At 41.3% G+C, this 22563-nt stretch overlaps 1 protein-coding gene across 1 annotated transcript in view; it reads right to left on the bottom strand.

Moving 5' to 3' along the window:
* The window catches only part of LOC117503844 (CUB and sushi domain-containing protein 1-like), a 2069078-nt gene extending 2046858 nt beyond the window's left edge, over nucleotides 1-22220 (bottom strand). The window contains exon 1 of the mRNA XM_034163109.1: nucleotides 22091-22220. Coding sequence (XP_034019000.1) covers nucleotides 22091-22220 — 130 coding nt within the window. The remainder of the gene's footprint in view (nucleotides 1-22090) is intronic.
* Nucleotides 22221-22563: the final 343 nt, after the last annotated feature.

The following is a 22563-nucleotide window of genomic DNA, read 5'->3' as shown; positions in this document are numbered from 1 at the left end:
TTTCCACAACAACTCGCTCCGTGTGATCAACATCCGTCATGTTAACTTAACTGACAACCGGAGCTGGCGAGCGGAATCGAAGCTCCTCCTATTTGATGACGCACCGGGGCGAATTTTTGCAGCAAAAGCAGAGCGACACACCGGGTGAAGGAGGCACGTCCGTCGCCACGCGACCCCCGCGTCTGATCGCGGTGTGAACGTGTTTTGGTTGTTTTAAATAGATGAAAATCATCATCTATTTTTGGCATTCCCGCTCCCGCCCGCTCCCGTTGATTTTTATTCCCGTCCCATCCCAATCACGTGATTGATAAAATTTTGACTCCCATTCCGCGGGAATCCCGCGGGAATCACATGACCCACGGGAATTCCCGAAAAATGTCATCCTCTACTCAGGACCAAGCACCGGACCTGGGGGGACAGAGCTTGTTCCATAGCTGATCCTTTCCTCTGGAACTCTCTCCCCAAACAGATTTGTGACTGTACCAATCTGTCAAGTTAATACCCATCTTTTAGAACTGCTTTTAATGTGTGATTTATTTATTTAGTTATTTATTTATTGCTTTGTTTTTAAACCTGTAAAGCATTTGAGCAGTGGTTTTCGAACTGTAAACACTTTTAACCAACAAAAGACGAAGGGGAAAAAGGAAAAAGAAAACATTGTTAGCTAACATGCCAGGAGCAAAATGGATACATTTTTAGTGCGTAAATATACCAGTGAGAAGATAGAGTTTGGGGCAACCAAAAAAAGAAGAAAGTAGAGGATGATCTTCATTTGCTCCTCTCCACAGTGCATCCCCGCATCAGCCGCCTGTGCGCATCAAAGACCAGACTCATTGCTCGCACTAAACAAGAGGTGAGACTGGATGAGAGACTAAATATGTATGTTAAAAAGTGTGAGTTATGTCAAAGACGTTGCAAAACACACAGAGAACTTTTTTTAAAACATGTTTACAATGTTTAAAAAGGCTGTAAAATGTGTAAATGCATAGACAGTTCCTTAAAAACACATAAATACCCACTCATTTGAGCGTTGTTAAAAGCACTATACAAATCAAATGTATTATTATTATTATTATTATTATTATTATTATTATTATTATTATTATGTCATGTGAACATACTGAAGTGAAAGATGCCGTAACATCATGTGAAGATAAGGCGCAGTAAACAGTAATTATCATCCAACAACATAATATGTCTGTGTCTTCTTGCAGAACAAGCAAATTACAATATAATATATAAAAAGTGGTACACAAAAATTGATAACCATTTGTATGTACTTTTTAAGGGGAATCCATGCATATCCACCGTATTTTCTGCTGGGAGGTAGTGATGACGTCACTGATGCCAAGATGGGGGCTCAATCAAGTGAAAATGACAAGTGGTAAGTCATGATGTACTTATTATTGCTTTTCTAAACCTCTAACCCTAACCAAATGCAAAGGCACATTTCTCAACATTAAATATGAACTGAGCATTGTGCTTCCACGCAGAAATCTGGGAAAAAGAGGCATCACACAACACCAATTCCAAATGGCTGGTGAACCTAAAAGCACAGTACAGTGACCTCTCAGAAGAAGAACCAGTCAACATCACAAAGGCAGGCATTCAACAAGTCTCAGGAATGAAGAGTTGGACAGCACCAGGACCAGATATGATACACACTGACTGGCTGGAGACATTAACAGTACTCCATGAGTGCCTGGCATCAGAAATGGGTGGGTTACCAATAACAAGAAGTCACCTAGCCTGGCTAATCCCGCATTCACACCGGACGCCACGCAACGTCACAAATTCGCGTCCCTCGCCTGGCCATGGACGCGCCACCATCGCCCGGTGTGTCACTCTGCTTTCGCTGCGAAAATTCACCCCAATTCGTCATCAAATAGGAGGAGCTTCCATTCCACTTGCTGTCAAGTCAACATGGCGGACCTTGATCACACGGAGCAAGTTGCTGTGCTCTATTTGTTGTGGAAAGCTGACAAACGTCACCAGCGGCGCTGTCCCTAGGTTCACAACATCCTCATGAGACATTCCCAATTCGGGGAGTTTCACTATTTCCTGCAGGAGCTGTGTCTGGATGACGGTCGCTTTCAGCAGTACTTCCACCTCTCCAAGACCCAGTTTGAGGACCTCCTGTCCCGTTCGCACGCGCACATGTGAACAATTAAAAAAATAAAAACTGGCTGCCGCTGCAGTTCCTCACTCTCCTCTTCAACTCTGTCATAATTGTGTTATAAACCAGTCACCATTTGTTTTATTATACATCTGTGTAGTTAATAAAATTATCTTCACGGACGATTCATTTGCACGCGCAGGTGAAAAAAAACTGGCTGCTGCTGCTTGCTCTCCCCTCAAACTCTGTCATAATTGTGTTAAATAAATAAAGGACAAAAGGGACATAAGTCCTGCTCACAGGCTGATTGCCAGAGACAGGACATGTCCACATCAAGTATAAACTCCAGACATCTTCACATCACTACATATCCAGTCCCTGAGTGGTCATTGCGGCATGACAAGATGAAAAAGTTCCGATTTTTCAACTTGGGGAAGAGTGCGACACGACGCGATACACCGCGATATCGCACTACAAACGTGCCAATCACTCAAAATCGCTTTATTCGCGTCACTTTATTCGTGTCACTTTATTCACGTCCATCGTGTCCCACTGCGTGGCTTGAACTTTTGTGGAGCCACAACACGTCCTTCCATAGGGATTACATGGCAACCTGTCACTGCCGTCGCTCATGTGGCATCTGGTGTGAACACGGCATAACACAGTAAAAAACAAGTCTGACCATGAAGGACCCCCACAAGGGTATGACACCCTCAAACTACTACCAATTGTCTCCCCCTCCACAATATGTAAGCTCCTCTCAGACATTATAGGAAGAAAGGTGAGTATGCACATGAGTCAGCCAGCACATGAGCACAGCTCACAAGTGTATTGGAAGCAATACCAGAGGGTCAAAGCACCAGCAACTGGTTGACAGAGCAGTACACCAGGACTTGAAGACCAGGCAGACCAACCTGAGCACATTCTGGATTGATTCCAGGAAGGTCTATGACTCTATGCCCCGCACATGGATATTGGAGTGCTTGGCACTATACAAGGCTAACAGTGCATTTCTAACTTTCATCAGGAACTCAATGGGACTGTGGAAGACATCACTAGAGGCCAACTCCAAGGCAATCACACAAGTCACCATCAAGTGCAGAATATACCAAGCTGAGGCCTGGGGACAGTGATGAGTTAGCCTCAGCCAACTCACCACAAGGAGAAGATATGGATATCAATTCAGCAGTGGTGTTACCATCAGCCACCTCCTGTACATGGATAACATCAAAATGTATGCCACAAGTGAGCAAGACATCGACTCACTGTTCCACATCACTAGAATCTACAGTGAGGATATCGGGATGTGAGGATGTCATTCAAATTAAATAAGTGTGGCCGATTAGTGGTAAGAGAGGGAAGGTAATCTGGACTGGGGGGGGGGGGGGGGGGGGGGGTTGCCAGCAGGAAGGATAGCAGACATACAGGACAGCTACAAGTTAGTGAGTGTCAGATCCACGATCCACGGTGACGTGCATCCATGAATACATTAGAAAGATCCCCCCCCCAAGATCAACTGCTGCAAGACTGGGATGTGCCATTGACAGACATAGGTAGTAACTGACATCAAGAGGTCCAACCAGTGGCAAGAGAAGGTCGGATGGACTGGAGGACAGCATGGAGGCTCTGATCATGGCAGCACATGAACAAGCCTTAAGCACCAGATCGATAGAAGCAGGAGTCTACCACAGCCAACAGGACCCAAGTGGCAGGCTGTGCAAATGTGCCCCAGAGACAATCCAGGAAACAAGATGCAAGCTGGAACAGTGTATACTGAGAGGCACAATCAAGTGTTGGGAACAGCGTAGAAGAACATCTGTGCCACATACAGTGAGGAAAATAAGTATTTGAACACCCTGCGATTTTGCAAGTTCTCCCACTTAGAAATCATGGAGGGGTTTGAAATTTCCATCTTAGGTGCATATCCACTGTGAGAGACATAATCAGAAAAAAAAAATCCGGAAATCACAATGTATGATTTTTAATAATTTATTTGTATGTTACCACTGCAAATAAGTATTTGAACACCTACCAACCAGCAAGAATTCTGGCTCACACAGACCTGTTTTTTTTTCTTTAAGAAGCCCTCTTATTCTGCACTCTTTACCTGTATTAAGTGCACAGACACCTGTTCACACACTCAATCAATCACACTCCAACCTGTCCACCATAGCCAAGACCAAAGAGCTGTCTAAGGACACCAGGGACAAAACTGTAGACCTGCACAAGGCTGGGATGGGCTACAGGACAACAGGCAAGCAGCTTGGTAGAAGACAACAACTGTTATGATTATTTATTAGAAAGTGGAAGAAACACAAGATGACTGTCAATCTCCCTCGGTCTGGGATTCCATGCAAGATCTTACTTTGTGGGGTAAGGATGATTCTGAGAAAGCTCAGAACTACATAGGAGGACCTAGTCAGTGACATGAAGAGAGCTGGGACCACAGTCACAAAGATTACATTAGTAACACATGATGCTGTCATGGTTTAAAATCCTGCAGGGCAGCAAGGTCCCCGTGCTCAAGCCAGCACATGTCCAGGTCCATTTGAAGTTCACCAGTGACCATCTGGATGATCCAGAGGAGGCATGGGAGAAGTTCATGTGGTCAGATGAGACCAGAATAGAGTTTTTTGGAATCAACTCCACTTACCATGTTTAGACGATGAGTACAACCCCAAGAAAACCATCCCAACCGTGAAGTATGGGGGTGGAAACATTATACCCTGGGGGTGTTCTTCTGCAAAGGGGACAGGACAACTGCACTGTATTGAAGGGAGGATGGATGGGGTCATGTATTGCGAGATTTTGGCAAACAACCTCCTTCCCTCAGTAAGAGCATTGAAGATGGGTCATGGCTGGGTCTTCCAGCATGACAATGACAGCCAGGGGAACTAAGGAGGGGCTCCGTAAGAAGCATTTCAAGGTCCTGGAGTGGCCTGGCCAGTCTCCAGACCTGAACTCAATAGAAAATCTTTGGAGGGAGCTGAAACTCCAAACCTGAAAGATCTAGAGAAGATCTGTATGGAGGAGTGGACCAAAATCCCTGCTGCAGTGTGTGAAAACCTGGTCAAGAACTACAGGAAACGTCTGACCTCTGTAATTGCAAACAAAGGCTACTGTACCAAATATTAACATTGATTTTCACAGGTGTTCAAATACTTATTTGCAGCAGTAACATACAAATAAATTATTAAAAAATCATACATTGTGATTTCCAGATTTTTGTTTTTAGATTATGTCTCTCACAGTGAACATGCAATTAAGATGAAAATTTCAGAACCCTCCATGATTTTCTAAGTGGGAGAACTTCTCCTCACTGTATGGAATTGAAGCCCTCAAGTCCCGAAGGGAGACACCAGTGAACATGGTTAAGAACGACAGGGCAGAGGTCATGTGAGACTTCAAATTACAGACAGACAAGCAGCTTTTGCCCAACCTACGAGACATAGTAGTGGTTAACAAGTGAGAAGACTGCAGTTGTGAACAATGTGGTAAATCCTAGCTGATAGCAACATCAGAAAGAAGAAGCATCAGAAAATCAAGAAGTACCACTGACCTGAATTAATTAATTCAGGCTTGCCAAGCAGACACTTGGAAGAAGTTGGGAATACTTCTTCCTTTCCAGAGGTGTGTCATTTTAGCCAGCTCAGCTGCATAAGCACAATTCAATTTTCTCAAACAAAATTAGTCAAGACCAATCTTAGTTTCAAAGAGCAACATGGTGGCTTAGTGATCAGCACTGTTACCTCAGAGCAAGAAGGTCATGGGATTGATTCCTTTCTGTGTGGAGTTTGCATGTTCTCCCCATGTATGCGTGGGTTCCCCTCCAGGTGTTTTGGCTTCCTCCCACATCCAAAGACATGCAGGTTAGGTGGACTAGAAACTTCAAAAATTGTCCAGGTATCCCTTGTAAAAGAGATCTAGATCATAATGGGAATTACCTGGTTAAATAAAGGTCAAATTTAAAAGTCACCATGGTTCAAACAGCATTACTTGATTCTTAAATATTACAACTAGTAAGTCAACAAAAATAAAAGTAAGTCCCTTCGGCTGCTCCCTTGTTTGCACTCGGGGTCGCCACAGCAAATCCAAGGTGGATCTGCATGTTGAATTGGCACAGGTTTTACGCCGGATGCCCTTCCTGACGCAACTCCACATTACATGGAAAAATGTGGCAGGGGTGGGATTTGAACCCGGAACCTTCTGCACTGACACCAAGCGTATTAACCACTTGGCCACCAGGAGTGATATTAATAATAATAATATATTACTTTTCCAAAGCAGTAAAATCTGGCTAATATTATTATGTGCAAAAAAATTTTATTTAAATTGTCAACAGTGGACCTTTAAGGGATTGTGGGGGGGGGGGCTTTCCCACTCCTCACCCTTGTGGCTCCACCCCTGCTGCAAAATGGACAAGAAGAGAAAGTGGTGTGCTAGCTATTTTTATTTGCTGTTATTGGCGCTGCGAGTCCACACTATCAAACAGAGAGACAGATGCACACTACTGACCATCTAAAAGAGACTTATAGTATATTTAAAGGGCATATCGCTCCAATCACCACTGTCTTTAAAAAATAAATAATAATAATATATCAAATTATAAATCATTACTTTAAACTATTTAACTTGTGTGGGCCCTGATGTAGCTGATAAAAATAAAAATTATCTACACAGTGTCTAAAAAATGCACACAGATTCAGAGCTATTCTGAGCCGTAATAGTGAGGTATCCTCAGGTGCTGACTATGAGCTGTCTGAAGGTCACTCCACCTGTGTCCACTTCATGACTCACACCAGGACGCACAGGCGGTCGAGGTTGCTTTTTCACTGCAAATGTAATATGGCTTTCAAATCAAATTCTTGTGATCAAAATATGTCCATCTCCACCTCTTTGTAACTCGCGGTGTATGGAGAGAAAAATAAAGATTGCATCCATCTCAGTAAGGGCCCAGTCCCACTGGGGAGAGGATTAATTGCACATGAATTGAGTATACAAAGTACGGGCGTTCGCTGTCATCCGCAACAAAATGGCCAAAAATGACAAATGTCCCAGTATGAATTAGGGATATATTAATAATGTTTATACCATGATCAGTGAGAATTCCATGTCTAACTGGCGTGCATTATTTTCATATATACGCACACGTAGTTCGGCAGGTTAAGTCACTGTTATAATCACTCTGCTCTGGTCGTCACCATAGCAACGCACAAATCAGTTGGCGCAGATTAGCTGTGTTTTGACAATGAATGACAGAAACACAATAAAACATGGATTTCCAAGTGAATTTTAATATTTTTGGCCAAAATAAAATGTTTGAGGAATGGAAAGAGGAGGAAAGCAAACAAGAAGAACAGCAAAAGCAACGGCGTAAAGATTTAACATCAGATGAACTGGACAAGATTGAAGACGGGAAAGAAGAAGAGAACGGTTCTATCCTTGCGGGCTGTTGGAGTGCTCTGCATCAAAACAGTGAGTTTCTGGACCTGTTGCCAGTTGGTCACAGCTCCACACAGCAGAGGGGGGGGGGCAATGTGAGTGGCCCGCTGCAGCCCGAGCCCGCAGACACGGTAAGTGCATCAGCGGCAAAATGTCTTGAGACTGGCATAAAATAGTCCCAAATACTTACACATTTTTATCAATTTCTGTTAACTTAAATAAATATTTGTGTGTTAGCTCACTGTGTGGGACCATGGTATAAGCGGATTAAACAACTTGAAGCCGTGCATTATACGGTTTGATTGTACCACACCACCACTAAAACACCTCTCCGCTTTGCGTCGTGGTGTTTTAGACTCCGCGTCGTGCATTCAAACCGTATAATGCATGACTTCTCGTTGTTTAATCCTTACTTAGCGAATATATGATGAACAATCACGGTTGTATAACGCATGTAGTGAGGAAATGGATCCGACGCATTGCGATTATCATGGCAGTATTATGGGTGTATTATGAATGCATCGCGTACGTGATGTGTGTGCACGGCATCTGCATTGCGGTCATAAAAGAAGCGCACTCATGCCATCAGCGTCACTATTCATACCAACAATACAGGCTCTGGAGCAATAGCTGGACTTGGACAAGTTGATTGGAGTAAACAAGCAGTGAACAGGGCGAGTGGTGACGTCAGCGGAACGCACCAGAGCGCAGCTCGTCTGAACAATTATAACAAGAAGTTAAATCAGTTATCAATCAATCAATCAATTTTATTTATATAGCGCCAAATCACAACAAACAGTTGCCCCAAGGTGCTTTATATTGTAAGGCAAGGCCATACAATAATTACGTAAAAACCCCAACGGTCAAAACGACCCCCTGTGAGCAAGCACTTGGCGACAGTGGGAAGGAAAAACTCCCTTTTAACAGGAAGAAACCTCCAGCAGAACCAGGCTCAGGGAGGGGCAGTCTTCTGCTGGGACTGGTTGGGGCTGAGGGAGAGAACCAGGAAAAGACATGCTATGGAGGGGAGCAGAGATCAATCACTAATGATTAAGAGAGTGGTGCAGAGTGGTGCATCATGGGAACCCCCCCAGCAGTCTAAATCTATAGTAGCATAACTAAGGGATGGGATACCCAGCTGTATCTATCCATGAAGCCAGAGGACACACACCAATTAGCTAAACTGCAGGATTGTCTTACAGACATAAAGACATGGATGACCTCTAATTTCCTGCTTTTAAACTCAGATAAAACTGACGTTATTGTACTTGGCCCCACAAATCTTAGAAACATGGTGTCTAACCAGATCCTTACTCTGGATGGCATTACCCTGACCTCTAGTAATACTGTGAGAAATCTTGGAGTAATTTTTGATCAGGATATGTCATTCAAAGAGCATATTAAACAAATATGTAGGACTGCTTTTTTGCATTTATGCAATATCTCTAAAATTAGAAAGGTCTTGTCTCAGAGTGATGCTGAAAAACTAATTCATGCATTTATCTCCTCTAGGCTGGACTATTGTAATTCATTATTATCAGGTTGTCCTAAAAGTTCCCTGAAAAGCCTTCAGTTAATTCAAAATGCTGCAGCTAGAGTACTAACGGGGACTAGAAGGAGAGAGCATATCTCACCCATATTGGCCTCTCTTCATTGGCTTCCTGTTAATTCTAGAATAGAATTTAAAATTCTTCTTCTTACTTATAAGGTTTTGAATAATCAGGTCCCATCTTATCTTAAGGACCTCATAGTACCATATCACCCCAATAGAGTGCTTCGCTCCCTCAGCCCCAACCAGTCCCAGCAGAAGACTGCCCCTCCCTGAGCCTGGTTCTGCTGGAGGTTTCTTCCTGTTAAAAGGGAGTTTTTCCTTCCCACTGTCGTCAAGTGCTTGCTCACAGGGGGTCGTTTTGACCGTTGGGGTTTTTACGTAATTATTGTATGGCCTTGCCTTACAATATAAAGCGCCTTGGGGCAACTGTTTGTTGTGATTTGGCGCTATATAAATAAAATTGATTGATTGATTGATTGATACACACTTCAAAGCAAAGCAGTGTATTTGTGGATTTTTGGAAAACACACCAGGCTGTGTGTTGATCCCAGCAGTAAACACTGACTGTTCGCTCCACCTCACAGACAAAGTGAGAGGAAACACGCACTTTTTTTCAATTTTAGCTGGCTAATCAAAAAAGGGCTTTACCAGGCTGATTCCTCTTCGATTAGATTAGATTGATATATTTACAGGACGCACACCAGATTTATCAGTGCGGGTTTTAAGGAAATCAATGTGGAAAAGCCGCACTCCACAACGCCAAGAACATCACTGAAGCGGACAAGGCTGCTTTTCATAGGCTGCATTCAAGACTGAATGATGTGCAAACGCAGCTGATTTAACCTCCACTCACACTGATTTCACAGTGACTGCATTGAATTTATCACTTTAAAAACAAGTCACCAACACACAAAATCACATTTATGTGAGCTCTGCAATTAATTTGCATTTCACCTGCATGCTGAACCATGGGAGGCGGTCTGTACTGATCACGGATCAGCTATGATCTGTTACACCACAAATAACAAATGCTTTAAGTGTGACCCGACTCTGTGTTAAAGGCATGCTAAAAGTAACTGAGCACCATTATGAAGTTTCCCCCTTTATTTCTCATATATTTAAAGCAAGAAAATGTGATTTAATACTGTTTCTCATTTCCACTGTCATGAAAATATACAGAATTACGATTTATTGTTTTTTTGGTATAGAAATAGCACGGCCTATAAGTTGCATGACCTCTCAAGCTACTTAAAAACAATGTGACTTATATAAATGTGGTACTCTCTAAGTGCTGTTCAAGTTATTATTATTATCTTGTTTGTGTTGCTGTATGTGGCAATATTGTAGAAATAAAGTCCACATTATTTTCATGTTTTGGATATCGCAAGAATCCTGGCTATCACTGAACAGCCCAGAAACATAAATGATTTTATGACAGCTTTAATTGAATTTTAAATTTTATAAAAAGTATTGCTTAATAAAAAATTTTACAACTGCAATTCCAATGAAGTTGGGATGTTGTGTAAAATAAAATAAAATAAATAAATAAATAAAAAATAAAAAATAAAAACAGAATACAATGATTTGCAAATCCTCTTCAACCTATATACAATTGAATACACCACAAAGACAAGATATTTAATGTTCAAACTGATAAACTTTATTGTTTTTGTGCTAATATTTGCTCATTTTGAAATGGATGCCTGCAACACGTTTCAAAAAAGCTGGGACAGTGGTATGTTTACCACTGTGTTACATCACCTTTCCTTCTAACAACACTCAATAAGCATTTGGAAACTGAGGACACTAATTGTTGAAGCTTTGTAGGTGGAATTCTTTCCCATTCTTGCTTGATGTACGACTTCAGTTGGTCAACAGTCCGGGGTCTCCGTTGTCATATATTGTGCTTCATAATGCGCTACACATTTTCAATGGTCTGGACTGGATTTCAGGTCTGGATTGCAGGCAGGCCAGTCTAGTACCCGCACTCTTTTACTATGAAGCCACGCTATTATAACACATGCAGAATGTGGCTTGGCATTGTCTTGTTGAAATAAGCAGGGACGTCCCTATAAAAGACGTTGCTTGGATGGCAGCATGTGTTGCTCCAAAACCTGGATGTACCTTTCAACATTGATGGTGCCATCACAGATGTGTAAGTTGCCCATGCCATGGGCAACTTACACGATGAACTGTGTTAACTGACAATGGTTTTCTGAAGTGTTCCTGAGCCCACGCAGTAAGATCCTTTACACAATGATGTCGGTTTTTAATTCAGTGCCACCTGAGGGATCAAAGGTCATGGGCATTCATTGTTGGTTTTCGGCCTTGCCACTTACATGTAAAAAGTTCTCCAGATTCTCTGAATCTTCTAATTATATTATGGACTGTAAATGATGGAATCCCTAAATTCCTTGCAATTGAACATTGAGAAACATTGTTCTTAGACTGTTGGACTCTTTTTTCACGCAGTTGTTCACAAAGTGGTGATCCTCGCACCATCTTTGCTTGTGAATGGCTGAGCCTTTTGGGGATGCTCCTTTTATAGCCAAACATGACACTCACCTGTTTCCAATTAACCTGTTCACCTATGGAATGTTCGAAACAGGTGTTCTTTGAGCATTCATCAGCTTTCCCAGTCTTTTGTTGCCCCGTTCCAACTTTTTTGAACCGTGTTGCAGGCATCCATTTCAAAATAAGCAAATATTTGCACAAAAACAAAAATGTCTATCAGTTTGAACATTAAATAACTTGTCTTTGTTAGAGGTGGGCGATACTGGGAATTTTGGTATTGATCCGATACCAAGTAAATACAGGCCCAGTATCGCCAATATAGATACCGATACTGATACTTTTTCATATTTAACCCCTTAATGCCTGAATTTATATAGCTGTATATAAAAAAATGTTTTGTGTGTGTTTTTGCCTTTAAGTAGATCGTAAATAATGTTGAGATTATTAATTTCACTTTTGCACAAAAAATAAATAGTAATTTTGGTATTTTGGTAATAATTTATGTTATAATGTTATAATAATAATAATGGTATGTTGCAAATTTGTGACAACAGGCATACTGGTCAATTTGGTATGTTGCATATTTGAGTAAAATATTGTAGCATATATGCGACAATAGGCGTTAAGGGGTTAAGCTTCATAGATCCAAAAGATCCAAAAATCCTAGGATATAATTTCGCCAAACATTGTACGTGACACCAAAATACTTTATTTATCACAATCAACATTTTTGTTTAAAAAATATCACTCAACACAACTTAAAACAAAATCTCCTGAGGTAGAAGGCTGACTCGAGGAGAGCGCTGAGTGGGCGGGCCAGGCTGAGCCTACCTGCATGGCTGTTGGCTGGCGCCGCTGAGCCACATGATGGCACAACAACAAAAGACCAGAGGGGGGAGGGTGCGCTGCTCTGTGTTGTGTGACACAGTGCAGCGCTGCTCTTACAGACAGAGAGTAGACTTTGATGAATCTGCGTGCGCAGCAGTCAGTGCGTGCAGGAGAGAAAAAAGCTTCAGTATTTGTCTTTTTACACAAGAATCGTTCACTATCAATACCAGTGTTGGTATCAATATTATCGATATTAGGATCGATCCGCCCACCTCTAGTCTTTGTGGTGTATTCAACTGAATATAGGTTGAAGATGATTTGCAAATCGTATTCTGTTTTTTTTTGTTTTGTTTTGTTTTGTTTTTTAACATTTCAGACAATGTCTCAACTTCATTGGAATTGGGGTTGTAAAAAAATATTACCAGGTTCATAAAAGATTTCTCCTTATTCAACTTTTTCCTTTGATCTTATGCTGCCTGGATCTTGTGTTTGCACTTTATTTCATGTTTAGGCATTTGACGACATTTTTAAGTGACACTTCAAGACAATCAATTGTTACAAGGGCTAGAATTTAATATTAAAAAGGATGACAACCACTTGCAGTTTGAACTTTCACAAATTAAATGGTAGTACAGTGTCATCTTTGATTAAAGATTTTTTTCTGCGCTTTTAATTTTTCTGTTACTTGGTCTTTCTGTGTAATGATTACAAAAAGAAGCTGCTGCTCTGCCGCACATCCCAATATGACAATCTATTGAAGTGCTTCATCTGTGTCTGAGGTCAGGATCTATTTGATGATGAAATAAGAAACTTCTGTTGCACTTTTTCTAACTGACAGTGATCTATTTCTGCCTTTTTGGGAGTGAAAAATAAATGGAAAACATACAGGCTTTCAAACTGTGAGACAATGTGGAAGAGACATCTACACTGTGTGAAGTAAAAGCTAAATCACAGGTGATAAGAAAGGGTCGTTTTGAACATAAAGAGCTTCAATGCACAATGCCGTATTCGGCAAAATGCACAATTTCCCTTCAATCACACATTCATTGAAATTCGCTCCTTTCCAGGTTGATAGTCTGCACCAGCTCCATGGACAAATAGATAATAAACACCAGCAAGCACATAGATCTACACACTGTGAGAAATACATACACACACACACACACACACACACACAAATACCAGAAATGCACAAACATTCTTCTTCATCATCACAGAGCAAAATCTGTAAAATGTGTCCTTGTGAGAGAAAGAGTGAAAGAGGTCAGGAGAACGAGAGAAAGTAAGTGCACACAGAGACGCTATTGATGACTGAGGAGAATGTTAACACTTTCATCTCCATCCGTCCATCTATCTACAAAAACAATACGGGCCCACAGCAAACACAGACGTGTTAGAATTTCAAATATCGCAGAGCTGATTTGAATCCCTTCCATGTTCTTTCAACACTCTTGGTGTTAAACCTTATACAAAGATGGAGTTGTTTCTCAGAGCTGGTTGTATCTGTGATCTGTCGACTCTCTGAAGATGTATATAATTTTAACCCCATCTGTGAGTTGAACTGAGAAAAAGGAGCTCTTGTGCCTCAAAACCAGAAGGTTGTGAATTCAATTTCAAGGTGGGGCTTTTATATGTGGTATTACTACAAACAGTTACACTTTTGAATATGAGCAATAATAAAGTACTCCCTATAGTGCTGAAAATATTTTCAAAATCACACTGCAAGTGTCAGAAAGTTAACATAGTAAAATATTTAATATTTTATCAAAATGTGACGTTACAATTGTATGCAAAAGTTTGGGCACCCCTGACAATTTTCATGATTTTCCTTTATAAATCATTGGTTGCCTGGATCAGAAATTTCAGTGAAATATATCATATAGCAGACGAACACACTGATTTTTTAGTAGTGAAATGAAGTTTCTAGTATTTACAGATACTGCGCAATAATTATTTAATCAAAATTAGGCAGATGCATACATCTGGGCACAGATGTATGCATTTCCCCTCTTTGCATCTCTTCCAATGAGTGGCAACAAGGGAGCCTCTAAACAACTCTCATGACTTGAAAACAAAGCTTGTTCAACATCATGGTTTAGGGAAAGGATACAAAAAGCTATCTCAGAGATTTCAGCTGTCAGTTTCCACTGTGATACGCCACAAACAGAGTCGCTTGAGGTATGCTAAAGCACATTTGGACAAGCCAGCTTCATTTTGGAATAAGATGCTGTGGACTGATGAAACAAATTGAGTTATTGGATATAACAAGCATGGTTTGTTACCTACAGTAAAATTTGGAGGCGGCTCCATCATGTTCTGTGGCTGTGTGGTCAGTGCAGGAACTGGGAATCTTGTTCATGAATCAGTGACAAAGTTGAAGTTGCGCCAGGGCTGGATCTTTCAACGGGCTGTCCATGCTCGGAAACCAACAAACCTGAGATGTTTTGTAGAGAAGAATGGTCCAGAATACCTTCAACCAGAATCCAGACTCTCACTGGAAGCTATAGGAAGTGTTTAGAGGCTGTTATTTCTTCAAAAGGACGATCTACTAAATATTGATGTTTTTTTTGTTTCTGTTGGGGTGTCCAAATTTATGCACCTGCCTAATTTTGTTTAAAGAATTATAGCACACTTTCTGTAAATCCTATAAACTTCATTTCACTTCTCAAATATCACTGTGTTTGTCTGCTATATGATATATTTAACTGAAATTGCTGATCCAAACAACCAATGATTTATAAAGGAAAATCTTGGAAATCATCACGGGTGCCCAAACTTTTACATACAACATAATATTTTATGAATATGCAAAGTTAACATTTTTAAGGGCAACTTCACACATAGTACAAATATGTACAACTCAGGGCAATTCCCATCGGAACAGCTCGTATGAGCGCACCATGAAACATCGCGCCAAAGGGCAGGTGCGCACGATGCTGGTGCAACGGTTCATGCATGTGTAAGCACATCACACAGCTGCTGTGAAGAAAAAAATAAATTAAAAATATAAAAAATACATGTTGCAATGTTTTCGTGCACACGGGAACACAGTGCGAGCAGCAGTGCAATGTGTAACCACATCGCGCAGCTGCTGTAAAATAAAAAATACATGTCACCCACAGAATTCGAACCCATGCTTTCCAAAAGCTCTGGTTGCCAGTCAGAAACTTTACCACTGAGCTCCCATCACCAGCCTGCAAAAGGTGTAGGAACCTGCCTGATATCAGGAAGGACACAGATGTATTTTTTTTAAAAATAAAACCACACACCATATAAAAACATTGCATTATACTGAATCCCTCTTATTAAGTGGGCAATACAAGTATGAACCGTCTGTTCCTCTGTAGATGACCCATGGTCACAGATGTACAGTCATGAAATGACATGAATGAGAAGCAGTTCGCTCATCTCATCATGTCCACATCTGTTGGTGCGTGTCCAGCCGGCCCACGCACGTGTCCTGCCCAACATGCATGTCTTGTGGATGGCACACCGCAGGACTGACACGATGACATGTGAAACAGAGCTGACACGATGTCATGTGAAACAGAGCTCATGTGGGTGATGTGGAAGTCAGATCCCCCGCTGCGTGTTATGATCTGACGGTCCGTTTCAACCTGGGGGCAGCCTGTCAATGGACTGTAGCGTGCGCATGCTCGCTCGCTGCAGTCTGTCCCCACAGCGATATATGTTTTATTTTTGTCCACATGATGACAGCAAGCAGACACACACACATCACAGTGGGCAGTTGTTAGTCCATGTCCGTCCAAACACAGTACGTGTTGTCCAGCTGGGATGTCCAGATCAACAGATCTCCACAGCCGCTTCTGTCAGCGGCCACACCTCCTGTCAGTTCAGCGCACACACCAAAGCCACACTTGTGGGCCACTTAGACAAATTTCACTGCCAGCACGACAGTGATTGTCTGCTGACTGTTGTCGTGTTAACAATGCGAATGGCCACACATTTTCTAAGTGCCAAATGAGCAGTGTTAGATGTTCGTGTGTGTCAGCTGAAATTTGGCCGACACATGCCACGAGAGGGTTCGATGGGCTCTGGCATGTGCAAATAGTTATAGCAACAGGTGTACAAGGCAGCTGTGATTTTACACATATTGCACACGATTCCTGCTTCATGCGCACTTTATGCGCAAATCGACCAAATTCGCACTATGTGTGAAGGGGCCCTAAAGATTTAAAATTTTATCGCAATGGAAAGTTGACATTCTCAAAGATTTTTTAACTATGGAGAGTTAAGACTGCTAAAGATTTAATATTTTATGACTACGAAAAGTAACCATTGTTAAACATTTAACATTTTATCATAACATAAAGTTAACATTGTTAATGATTTAATATTTTATGACTATGGAAAGTTACCACTGTTAAATATTTAACATTTTATCACAACATAAAGTTAACATTGTTAAAGATATAACATTTTAGAACTATGAAAACTAACTTTAACTGAGAACAGGTAAAATTTATATAATAGTTAAATGTATGTAAATGTCTTAATTGAACTTGCATAGTGTTAAAGTTAACACTGTGGATTTTGCTGTGTTCAATACCCTGAAAAAGGAAACATAACTTAAATATGTACAACCAATGTACTGTATATATTGAAATCATATGAATACAACAGTGTACAGTGCATCTTTAAAATGCATTTTTCAGGTCTCCATTAACAACTTCTTCATTTATCTGCATCTTTAAATAAATCATAGTTCAGAGGTTGATTTCAGTTATGTGTGTCTTAGATCGGGATGGGTATTGAAAAGATTTTATTGATATCGATGCCATTATCTATTCCACTTATCGATCTGATTCCTTATTGATTCCCTTATTGATACCTCTTATGAATTTTCTGTGTACTAAAAGTTGCCATTACCGGTTTTCTATGTCAGCAACATTTTAAATTGGTCACTGGATCCTTGATCTCTGGACATAAATAAAAATAAATAAAATCTCTAGTTTTTGTCAAAAGCATTTCCTTTCAGACATTTTGGCATGAAGTCTCTCCATACCTCTGAGCTGAGCTCAGCCAGCTGCTGCACATCAGCACAGGATGTCTCATTTTGGGAAGAAAAAAGCATTTTGATTGATTGCAGTTTGTTTGTATTACAGCGTTTGAAAAGAGATGTCATTTGATTTAAACAGTGTTTCACTTGGAAGTTATTAATTCCGACTGGACTCTATCATTCTAACTTGACTCAGCAGAGAGCCGCGCAGTGTTTGGAGCTGTGTGAACAGAACGAAGGATGATTCTCATTTCTTTCTCACAAGAAAGGAGTCCCAGTTAGTGACTTTAATCCACACAAAAGTGACTCACAATTGACATATTCAGGGATGAAAGTGGTGAAAAACAAAAAAAGCTGAAACCCAAAATTACCCCCCAACACCACCCGCACAAAAATGTCTGAATTCTAGAAGCTCTGAAAAGCAATCTGGGGCTATTCCAGACAACAAACTGCAGTGAGTGCAGCATCCATTTTGATGAGAAAAAAATGACTTTACTTATTCAAAATCATTCCAGTAGTATTCTGTTCTTACTAGGATGCAGCAGTTTTCTAGCTTGGCAGATAGTTCTGAAAGAAATCACTGAAGAAATGAACAAATTCAAAATATGGTTTAACCAAAACAAATTGTCATTACATTTAAATAAAACAGGGATGAAGTGGAGGTGTAAGAGTCACTAGGTGTTCACAGGAAACAGTTATTTATTTCTATATTTATTTATTTATGTTCACTGGTTTTATCTTTTCTGTTGTGATTTGTTTTATCAGGTTATTTTTGTCTCTTTCTCTAAAACTGTATTGTAGCATTATTAGTTATTATTACTGTTATTGTTGTTGTTGCTGCTGCTATTATACAAATAAAAATAAATAAAAAAATATTACAATTTGTAATACATTTGACTCTTTTACAACAACAAGCACTAAGCCATTAATTATTATACAGGAAACAAATGCACACAAACTTGCTGAGATGCGAACAGCTTAATACTAACTTTAACACTGAAAATGCCATAGACATGCTAATGCGTTAGCATCGGTCCCGTTTTTAAGTTATAAAATACATCTATCAACTGTTTCAGAAGACCATAACAGGTCGATTTAACATGAAAAAGGTAAATATTACTCACAGACATATGCTCTTTCGGGTTTTAGTGGGGAAAAATTAAGATAAAGCAAACTAAAACAAAGAACCAATAAGACAGAACATCGAAGCACTGCTTCACTGATTCAAGTTTCAAAGCAAAGCTGCATTGCAGAAACGGTTGATTACAGACCCGCTGCAGGGTCTGTAATCAATGTAGAGAAATGATCATTTTCCTGACAAACACCCCCAAAAACAACGGCCACTCTGAAGGACCGATAAGGGAATCATTAAGCAAAAAGGCTATTGATGTCGGAGGATCGAATCATTTATTAACGATACCCGAAAAGAACCGGTTCCCGATACCCATCCCTTGTCTTAGAAGTCCAGAATTAGTAGTTTTGGGCCTAAATTGTGCTAATATGAGAATTTCTAAGTGTACTTACAGAATTGTGGGACTTTGATTATGTGTGTAAACTACACTTTAAGAAATAAAACACTGAATTTAATTGATTAAGTTAAGGTAATTTTTTCCACATAACATTGTCAATTAAGTGCAAAACAATACAGTAGTTGAAATTAATTTCATCAAATGAAATGTGTTTTATTTTTATGCCGCGTTCACACCGGGCGCGATGCGAGGGACTGCAGCCACAGGTTGCCATGTAATCCCTATGTAAGGATGCGTTTTGGCGCCAAACCATGCAGCACGACACGATGGACGTGAGTGAAGCAACGTGAGTGAAGCGATTTTGAGCGTTTTGCACGTTTGTAGCGCGATATTACGTCGCGTCACGTCGTGTCGCCCTCCTCCCCAAGTTGAAAAATCTGAACTTTTTCGTCTCGTCGCGCCCTGATGACCAATCAGGGACTGAATATGTAGTGACGTGGAGATGTCTGGAGTTTGACTGAAGATGTGAACATGTCCTGTCTCTGGTAGCAGTCTGTGAGCAGGACTCATGTCTCTTTTGTCCTTTATTTCACAATTATGAGAGAGTTTTTAGAGCGAGCAGCAGCACCACAGCAGGGGGAGTGGAGTTTCTTTTTATTTTACATGCGAGGGTCCATGGAGATTATTTTACTTATTAACTACACAGATGTATAATGGTGACTGGTTTCTAAAGACAATTATGACAGAATTTTTTTGGGAAAGAGCGAGAAGCAGCCTCACAGTAAGCAGCGGAGGACTTTCTTTCTTTCTTTCTTTTTTTTTACGTGCGCGCGCGAGTGAATCGTCTGTGTGGAGAATATTTTATTAATTAACTACACAGATGTATAATAAAACAAATGCTAACTGGTTTCTAAACACAATTATGACAGAGTTTTTTGGGGGAAGAGCGAGCTGCAGCAAGCAGCGGAGTTTCTTTTTTTTTTTTATTGTTTACATGTGTGCGCGTGAACGGGACAGTTGGTCCTCAAACTGGGTCCCGCAGAGGCGGAAGGACCACTGAAAGCGGCCGTCATCCTGACGCAGCTCCTGCAGCAAATAATGATACTCTCTGTATTGGGAGCTTTTCACAACAACTCGCTCTGTGTGATCAAGGTCCGTCATGATGACTTGACGCCGAGCGGAATGGAAGCTCCTCCTATTTGATGATGCACCAGGGCGAATTTTCGCAGTGAAAGTCCACCCAAGCAGAGCGACACACCGGGCGAAGGAGGCGCATCTGTTGCCACGCGACCCCCGTGAATTTGTAGCGTCTGATCGCGCCCGGTGTGAATGCAGCATTAGAGTGTAAAGGTGGCTCCTCCATAGAATCTGGTTCGCCTTGAGGTTTCTTCCTGGTCAGATCTGTTCTACATGTAAAATGTCTTGTGATAAGGTCTGCTGTGATTTGGTGCTATTTGTCTAATTAAAAGTGAGTGGGCCTGACATATTTAAAGTAGAACACCAACATTTTTCCTCTTGCTCAGGACAAAAACTATTTTGGTGCAGAATTGATCTTGAACAGAAACACAGGCAGTGAGTCACTTCGTGACTTCTTGTCACTACTGAGCAGGTCAAATTCCATTTGTTTAAAAAAGGAACACCCCTCGCCACACACACACACGTCAGCAACAGACTTGTAATGATTCAATGCAGAACAATACCACCAGATGGCCAGGGGGCTAAGATAAGCAACTAACTCTATAATCAGCAAGCAGGCACAAGTTTTTTCTCCATAGAAATCCTCTCCATGCTGCCAGACACTTCTGACATATTTTGACATATTTGTCGGTTCGGTGGTAACAGGTGGCATTTACTGTGAATGCTTTTAACTTGCCCCATTACATAATGTAGCTGTTTAGCCCATGAGGACACTTGTGCTCAAATCAATATCGCACAGATTAAAACAGTTTTTTGAAGGATTAAGTCAAAAAGAACTGAAAATGTAAGAGTTCCCCTTGAACATGAAACTCTCCAATTTTGCACAGTTGAACAATGTTTAAATTCATCAGAAAACCTCAGGGTTGGAGCCAATGTACGTTTGTCTGATTTTATTTGATGTTTTGAAAACACAAGAGAAAAATTCAGAAAATAAACACGTGGTCGATCACCTGTACACAGTAAATTTTGTAGAGTAAAATATACTCTGCCAGGACTACATTTGGTCCCAGTCCAAATATACTCAGAGCTAAATCAATTCTATCATGCTGTGAATGACTCTTATTGGAGTTGGAAAAACTTGATTTGACAAGAAGGTAGAGTTGATTTCACTCTATAATAGAGTGTATTTAACTCTATTTGGACAGGACTAAATGTTATTCTGACAGAATATTGTCCTCTGCAGAATTTACTTGCTGCAGGAAGAGGATTTCAAAGAGTTCTCAAGTTTTGAGACTGATGCTGTTTCACCTTTTTTAACTGTTTTATCATAACATTTCAATCAGCACAGATCTTCCAACCCGATCTCACGCCAGTTTGGATCATCAGTCCACTGACCCACCATGAAGACAGCGCACAGCCACCGGGACCACACAGGACAACATCATGCGTCCCCTCCACATGTCCTCCAACATGGACCCCCGCCTGGACATCTGTCTCAACAAGTAAGGCTTGAAAACCGGATAATGAACCATTTTTCAATGTGTGCATGAGAATGCATGCGCGCGCGCACATATACACGCACACAACACGCACACATAGGCTACATCTGCACTGTCACCCCCACAAGTACTACTGCGTGCAAGTTCAGCACTGAAACACCCCCACCACCACCTCTCTATGGGACACAAGCTATCTGTCAGCGCGTGCACACCTCCTTATATCTCCCTATCTCAAACACGCACGCGTAAAATAAAGGACACACGCATCCTCGAGAACACGCGCAAAAATGATTGCACAGAAAACTCCCGACTCTGTCAAGCACACACACACACACACACACACACACACACACACACACACACACACACACACACACACATATATATATATATATATATATATATATATATATACAAGCGCGCGCACAACACGCCAACACTGTCCGCAACAATGGAACGGCAAGGGCACGCACGCGCGCCCCGGCGGACCACGGGAGAATCTCCAAAACTCACCCTTGGAAGAGGAGACATCCCCAATGAGGAGCCCCAGCAGGAGGAGAAGCAGGAGGAGGTCGCGTCCGAACCTGGCGTCCGTTTTCTTGGCGTCCAGACTCCTCTTCGTCAGCGCTCCCAAATCCGTCATTTTGCCGTTAAATAAATCCGAGCAGGGCGGATTTCAAAGCTTCTCCCCACCTTATCGCTCTGCTTGGCTGGAAGAAGCAGAGGGGGCTTTAAAAGAGAGGAGAGCCGCCCCCCTCTTCCGATTTTTTTTCTTTCGTTTTTATACGAAACAATAAGTGAACCCCGAAAAAAATCAGTCACGAATATGCCGCACAAATGTCCATCATGTCAGCGTCCGGACAGAGTGACGGGATGACGGTCTGAGATCTGGCAACACGCTGCTGGTGTGAGCTGTCATAGCAGAGAGAGAGAGAGAGAGAGAGAGAGAGATGAAGAGATTCAGAGGAGAGGAGAGGTGGCTGGTA

This window comes from Thalassophryne amazonica, chromosome 2, assembly GCF_902500255.1.
Source record: "Thalassophryne amazonica chromosome 2, fThaAma1.1, whole genome shotgun sequence".
Lineage (NCBI taxonomy): Eukaryota > Metazoa > Chordata > Actinopteri > Batrachoidiformes > Batrachoididae > Thalassophryne > Thalassophryne amazonica.
The sequence above is the reverse complement of the archived record's forward strand: the minus strand, read 5'-3'. Positions and strand labels throughout refer to the sequence as shown.